Source organism: Erinaceus europaeus, chromosome 22 (assembly GCF_950295315.1).
Source record: "Erinaceus europaeus chromosome 22, mEriEur2.1, whole genome shotgun sequence".
In the NCBI taxonomy this organism is placed as follows: Eukaryota; Metazoa; Chordata; class Mammalia; order Eulipotyphla; family Erinaceidae; genus Erinaceus; species Erinaceus europaeus.
Genome location: NC_080183.1, coordinates 5,118,633 through 5,125,146, shown reverse-complemented (window position 1 = coordinate 5,125,146; position 6,514 = coordinate 5,118,633). Strand labels below are relative to the sequence as shown.

The 6,514-nt window shown below is 55.9% G+C and overlaps 2 protein-coding genes across 2 annotated transcripts in view; one reads left to right on the top strand and one right to left on the bottom strand.

The window, feature by feature from the left end:
* TECPR2 (tectonin beta-propeller repeat containing 2) overlaps positions 1 to 1,844 on the bottom strand; it is a 67,668-nt gene extending 65,824 nt beyond the window's left edge. Inside the window, exon 1 of the mRNA XM_060181166.1 lies at positions 1,731 to 1,844. The gene's annotated coding sequence lies outside the window, so the exon portion shown is untranslated. The remainder of the gene's footprint in view (positions 1 to 1,730) is intronic.
* Positions 1,845 to 1,868: 24 nt separating this feature from the next.
* On the top strand, positions 1,869 to 6,217 carry CINP (cyclin dependent kinase 2 interacting protein). The gene is made up of 5 exons (XM_060181165.1): positions 1,869 to 1,972; positions 2,484 to 2,652; positions 3,453 to 3,582; positions 3,795 to 3,924; positions 5,767 to 6,217. The coding sequence occupies exons 1-5, from the start codon at positions 1,966 to 1,968 to the stop codon at positions 5,967 to 5,969; spliced, it is 639 nt and encodes a 212-aa protein (XP_060037148.1). The 5' UTR covers positions 1,869 to 1,965; the 3' UTR covers positions 5,970 to 6,217.
* Positions 6,218 to 6,514: the final 297 nt, after the last annotated feature.

Sequence of the window (6,514 nt, the reverse complement as noted above, 5' to 3'; positions counted from 1 at the left end):
GAGAGAGGGAGAGGGAAAGAGAGAGGGAGAGAGAGAGGGAGAGGGAGAGAGGGAGAGAGAGGAGGGAGAGGGAGAGGGAGAGAGGGAGAGAGAGAGAGGGAGGGAGGAAGGGAGGGAGAGAGAGAGGGAGGGAGAGGGAGGGGAGAGGGAGGGAGGGAGGGAGGGAGAGAGAGAGAGGGAGAGGGAGAGGGAGAGAGAGAGAGAGGGAGAGAGAGAGGGAGAGGGAGAGGAGAGAGGGAGAGAGAGAGGAGAGAGAGAGGGAGAGGAGAGAGGGAGAGAGAGGAGGGAGAGGGAGAGGGAGAGAGGAGGAGAGAGAGAGGGAGGGAGGAAGGAGGGAGAGGAGGGAGAGGGAGGAGGGAGAGGGAGAGGGAGGGAGGGAGGGAGGGAGGGAGAGAGAGGAGAGAGAGAGAGAGGGGAGAGAGAGAGGGAGAGGAGAGAGGGAGAGGGAGAGAGAGGGAGAGGGAGAGAGAGGGAGAGAGAGAGGGAGAGGGAGAGAGGGAGAGGGAGAGAGAGAGGGAGAGAGAGAGAGGGAGGGGAGAGAGAGAGGAGAGGGAGAGAGAGGGAGGGAGGAGGGAGGGAGAGAGAGGGAGAGAGAGGGAGGGAGAGGGAGGAGAGAGAGGAGAGAGGAGGAGGGGGAGAGAGAGGGAGAGAGAGAGAGAGGGAGGGAGGAAGGGAGGGAAAGAGAGGGAGGGAGAGGAGGGGAGGAGAGGAGAGGGAGAGAGGGAGAGGGAGAGAGAGGGAGAGAGAGGGAGAGGGAGGGAGAGAAGGGAGGGAGAGGAGAGGGAGAGAGAGGGAGGGAGAGTGAGGGATGAGGAGAAGAGAGGGGAGGAGAGGGAGGGAGGGAGGAGAGGGGGTGAGGAGAGGGGAGAGGAGAGGGAGAGGAGAGGGGAGAGAGAGGGGAGGGAGAGGAGAGAGGAGAGGGAGAGGGAGTTGAGAGGGGGAGGAGGGAGGGATGAGAGGGAGGATGAGGGATGAGAAGGGAGGGACGGGAGGGGGGGCGCGGGCAGAGGGGACGCTGGCCGACAGTCGCGCCCTGCGAGGAGACCTGGGCGTCCGAAGGAAACGCGAGCAAACCGCCGGGAGCCCCCCTCCCTCCCTCCCCCGGGAGCGGCCCCGCACGCGCCGTGGGTTCGAGCCCCGGCGGGGCACCGGCGCGATCGCCCAGGACCCGCACTGCGAGCCGGCCTGCGGGGTCCGTGTGTGTCGGGGAGCCCCGCCGAGCTGCCGGGGTGCGGGTCCCGGGGACTCGGAGCCTCGGGGCGCGGGGTCCCCAGCCGCAGGGCGCGGGGTCCCTGGTCCCGGGCCGCGGGGTCTCGGGGTGCAGGGTCTCGGGGCTGCGGGGTCTCGGGGCTGCGGGGTCCCGGGTCTCTAGGCTGCGGGGTGCGGGTCCCGGTGTGCGGGGTCTCGGGGCTGCGGGGTCCCGGGGTGCAGGGTCCCGGGTCTCTAGGCCGCGGGGTGCGGGTCCCGGTGTGCGGGGTCTCGGGGCTGCGGGGTCCCGGGTCTCTAGGCTGCGGGGTGCGGGTCCCGGTGTGCGGGGTCCCGGGGTGCAGGGTCCCGGGTCTCTAGGCTGCGGGGTCCCGGGTCCCGGGCCCCGGGCTCCCATCCCAGCCCGCTGTCGCCGGGCGCCCCCAGGTGCTTAGGCGCGGGCGGCCCTCGTGGGACAAGCGAGCGTGAGGGGCCGAGGCGCGGCCGGGGCGGCGGAGGGCGGGGAGCGGCGCGAGCGGACTCACCTCCCACCGCGGCCCCTCAGATCGCGTCGGCCGGTCGCGCCGGAGGAGGCGGGGCTGGGCTCCGAGCCGCGGGGGCCGCCGGGAACCCGTTCCCTAGGCAACGGCGCCGGCACCAGCGAGAGGCCGCGGGCTAGAGCGGCCCCGTCGCCGCCGGCTCGGCGCGTGGGAAGCGACGCGCCACTTCCGGTCTGCGCAGCGGCGCTTCCTGCTCCTTCGCGGGATACCCGTGGGCCTCATGGAAGGTGCGCGGAGGGGAGTGCTCGGGGTCGAGGGCGGGCGGGAGTCTTTTTTTAAATTTTATTTTCTGGCGGGCCGGAGCCCCGGGATTGAAGGGGCGCGTGTGTCGCCCCGCCGGGCCCGCAGGGGGCTCTGCGGTCACGTGGAGCCCGGCGCCGCGTGCGGGGGAGCGGCGGCCGCGGGAGGGGGCGCCACCGACTCGGACCCGGGACCCTGCCCGCGCTCGCGGGCCCCCGGCGCTGCGCTGCCTTCCAGCCGGTGCTGTTTCTCGGGAGAGAGAGAGAGAGAGAGAGAGAGAAAACAGCGCCACGCTCGACACTTGACGAGCTTGCAAGTGTGATCTGCAGCTGCCCGAGTTGACGCGTCCCGGTGACTTAGTTACAGTTTCCGTAAGACCTATTCGTCCCGGGGGCGTAGGGTTGCAGGTGGTTTCACTGTCGAAAGTGAGAAAGATATTTCGCCCTCTAAGATCATGCGTTCCCTAAGAAGGACACGTCCCTTTTTCCCTGTCCCCAGTCAAGGCTCCTGGGAGTGTGACACCCAGGAAGCCAGTCTTAGCTGTCAGTGCGAGAAAACTTAAGGACAATGCGGCTGACTGGCACAACTTAATCCTGAGATGGGAAACCCTGAACGACTCGGGCTTTGCTGTTGCAAATAATATTGCCAACGTGAAAATCAGCTTCCTGTAAGTACACCGCGTCAAGCTTCTCATGTTGTGCGCTCTTCACTCTTCACAGCTGAGCAGAGGTTTCCTGGGACTCTCTGTCCAGGTAGGAAGGGTGTTCTGTATCGACAGGGATGCAGTAGGTGATGTCAGACAGACAAAAAAGCAAGTGGTAAGATGGTTCATTTTTTTTTTTTTTCTTTATTGGGGAATTAATGTTTTACATTCAACAGTAAATACAATAGTTTGTACGTGCATAACGTTACATTCCCCATTTCATTTATTTTTAATTTTTTTTTATATTTATTTATTTTCCCTTTTGTTGCCCTTGTTGTTTAACATTGTAGTTATTGATGTCCTCGTTGTTGGATAGGACAGAGAGAAATGGAGAGAGGAGGGGAAGACAGAGAGGGGGAGAGAAAGACAGACACCTGCAGACCTGCTTCACCGCCTGGGAAGCGACTCCCCTGCAGGTGGGGAGCCGGGGACGCGAACCGGGATCCTTGCGCTTTGGGCCACGTGCGCTTAACCCGCTGCGCTACCGCCTGACTCCCCACAGCATATTCTTGATGCTGAGCTGGGAAACAATATCTCGTGTCTCCCCTCCTCCCAACTGTGTCATTCCCAGACGGGTACAAATTAATATAGTCCGTAGACTTCACTGTATAAACAAATCAGTCAGCAGATAATGTAGAGACTTGAAACAGCAACAGTACAAAATGTCTCCAGTACCTGTGTGGACACGGACACCTCTCAGGCTGTCTAGACCACAGGTGAACTCATGTAGTGCATTTTGTTTCATTTGCTTCCTTTTCATCCAGGAGTAAAGATGAGATAGAATTAGAGGGCAGCTATCCGGCTTCCAGTGAAGGTGCTGAGAAGATGTTTCCGGAATATAGTCAGGAGCTGGAGGGGCTGTGTGAGGAGCTGCAGGCCACCCTGGAGGCTTTGGTAAGCCCTGACCCCTCTGCCCATCACTGACTGCCCGGTGCACTGGGGGCAACACCTGGCCTCTGCGACATTCTGCACTGAGGGTAGAGACTGCGTTACAGAACTTGGGTCTCAACAAACTTAACTCTTCTTAGCTTTGAATTCTCTGTGCTGTTGAAACACAGACCTTGGTAGATATCAAGTAATGATCTTGTTCCACACTGTCTTTTCAGACCAAAATCCAGGGGAAAATGGAAAAGCTATCTTCAACCACCAAAGGGATCTGTGAACTAGAAGACTACCACCACAAGGAGGATCAGAAACGGGCCCCTTTATTCCACACGTGGCCCACAACCCATTTCTGTGAGTAGCTGCATTTCCACAAGGGTGGTGATGAAGCGGCATCTGGTGACATTGAGATCTGCCACTGGTTTTCACATGCAAGAAGATCCTCTCAGAGGGAGTAGGTGGGACTTCTTAAATTAGTATTTTCCTTTGCTTTTAAAAAATCTTTATGAGAAAGAATGAATGAGAATGTCACACTGACACAGGGATGCCAGGGATTCAACTCAGGGCCTTATGCTCGAGATTCCAATGCTTTATCCACTGCACCACCTCCTGGGCAATCTTCTTAGTTTTAATTATGAAACAATTAGCAAAAAATATTAACTGTAGACAGAGACTTGTGAAGCAAGCTGCCATTAATAGTCTTTTTTTTTTTTTTAAGTAGATAGAATGAATTTTATCTCTGTACAGACAGAAATCTTATTTTTGGTCTGGGAGGTGGTGTAGTCGATAAAGCAGTTGGACTCTCAAGCAGAAATCCTTTGTTTTTTCAGGAAGAAAAAAATGGGGGGCTTTCTATTCCCCTCTCCACTTTTAAAACTAGAGCGTTAGGGAGTCTAGCGTTAGGCTGTAGAGCAGAGGGTTAAGCGCAGGTGGCGCAAAGCACAAGGACCGGCATAAGGATCCCGGTTCGAGCCCCGGCTCCCCACCTGCAGGGGAGTCAGTAGCTTCATAGGCGGTGAAGCAGGTCTGCAGGCGTCTCTCTTTCTCTCCCCCTCTGTCTTCCCCTCCTCTCTCCATTTCTCTCTGTCCTATCCAACAACGACAACACAATAATAACTACAACAATAAAACAACAAGGGCAACAAAGGGAATAAAGAAATAAATATTAAAAAAAAAAAACTAGAGCATTAGCGGTACCAGAGATTAACTCTCATGCAAGTCCTGTGAACTATCACTGCACTAGCTTCCGAGGCCACTTTCCTCTTTTTAATTAGAAATAAATAGAAGACATTTCAAGCCGCCCTGTGGAAGAAGATTCTGGGGAAAAAGGACCTCGTTACTTAAATAAGTTCTAGAAGGCTTGTTTATCGAAGAATAGAAGCTAGTTAATGCTGAGAATGGGGATCACTCCTAAAGTTGTATGTTGATTGAAATCCTGTCAGTTTAATGTAAAGCTGCTATTTCTGATCTTAAGAGGCAAGCAGAGAAGGCTCTGACTCCAGTTATTTGTGAGATAGGCTCCCCATGTGACTGAACTCGGATTTGCACCAGTGAGGGAGTTAAGTGCCCATCTGGTTCATCTGTCTTGGTGTTAATGCTGATTCTGGCTTTTAACAAGAAGCTTTTGGGGGCTGGGGAGTTAGCAAAAATGGTTCTGCAAGATTCTCATGCCTGAAGCTCCAAGGTCTCAGGTTCCATCCCCAGCACCACCATAAACCTGAGCTGAGCAGTGCTCTGCTGTCTCTCTCTCTCTTTCCCTCCCTCCCTCCCCCACTCCTTTTCATATTATAATAAAATGTTTTTAAAAAAAGGTTGTTTGGGAGTTGGGTGGTAGCACAGCAAGTTAAGTGCACATGGCACAAAGCACAAGGACAGGTGGAAGGATCCAGGTCTGAGCCCCCGGCTCCCCACCTGCAGGGGAGTCGCTTCACAGGCAGTGAAGCAGGTCTGCAGGTGTCTGTCTTTCTCTCCCCCTCTTGTCTTCCCCTCCTCTCTCCATTTCTCTGTCCTATCCAACAACATCAGTAACTACAACAATAAACAAGGGCAACAAAAAGGAATAAATCGATACATATTTTAAGTTTTTTTTTTTAAGTTTTTTTAAAAAAAGGTTTTTGGGGGGAGCTTTTTGAGGTGACAGTGAGTTAAGTTCATGGCCTGGTTACCGCTCTTCAGGGAGACTCCTGTGTGTTTCAGACGAGGTGGCACGCAGGCTTGCGGACATGTACCGGCAGGAGCTGCTCCTGAAACGCACCATCGGGGCAGAACTGGCCCACACGGCCGACCGGGACCTCACTCTGAGCTACCTGTCCATGTGGCTGCACGAGCCCTACGTGGAGGCCAACAGCAAGCTGCTGCTGGAGAGCATGCTGCTCGAGACGGGGCACCGAGCTCTGTGAGCCCCGCTGCAGGCACTCACCCCGGCTTTCCCGGCGGACGGAGAGCGGTGGTCTGCTCTGTAGAACCCAGAGCCAGAACCCGAGGCCCTGCCCTGCACACCAGCCCGGCCACCGCTCCCCTTGGCTCTTCCGGCACCAGGTTCTACATGGCCCCCGCTGCTCCGTCTTCCCTCCACATACTGTCACCTGCCACTCGGTGTCACCTGCACTTCCCTTTCTGTGTGAAGTAAAGGAGTTTGTCTAAAGAATGGCAGTGGCCTTGGCTGGTCCGTTGGTTTTATAGTCGTGGGCCTCAAGCACGTGCACTTTTCTCTCGCCCCCAGTCAACCTGTGGAGCTTGCCCGAGTGCTTTAGTGCGCCCATGTCCCTGAGTGTGTGTTCTGCTAGGTAAGCTGTCTCTAGACCCTGTGATCTCACTTTTTTGTAAATTGTCTATGACACGTATAGAAAAACTGGTTAGAAAACTTTATAGCTTAGAGAAGGAAATGCATTAAAGGAGACACCAAAATTCAAAAAAAGGGGAAAAACCCGAAAACTTTATAGCA

What these genes read in the sequence shown, in the direction of transcription:
- CINP (XM_060181165.1), top strand. An exon ending in AACGTGAAAATCAGCTTCCT is followed by an intron (nt 2,653 to 3,452) that starts GTAAGTACACCG and finishes CTTTTCATCCAG; the next exon opens with GAGTAAAGATGAGATAGAAT. An exon ending in GTGGCCCACAACCCATTTCT is followed by an intron (nt 3,925 to 5,766) that starts GTGAGTAGCTGC and finishes TGTGTGTTTCAG; the next exon opens with ACGAGGTGGCACGCAGGCTT.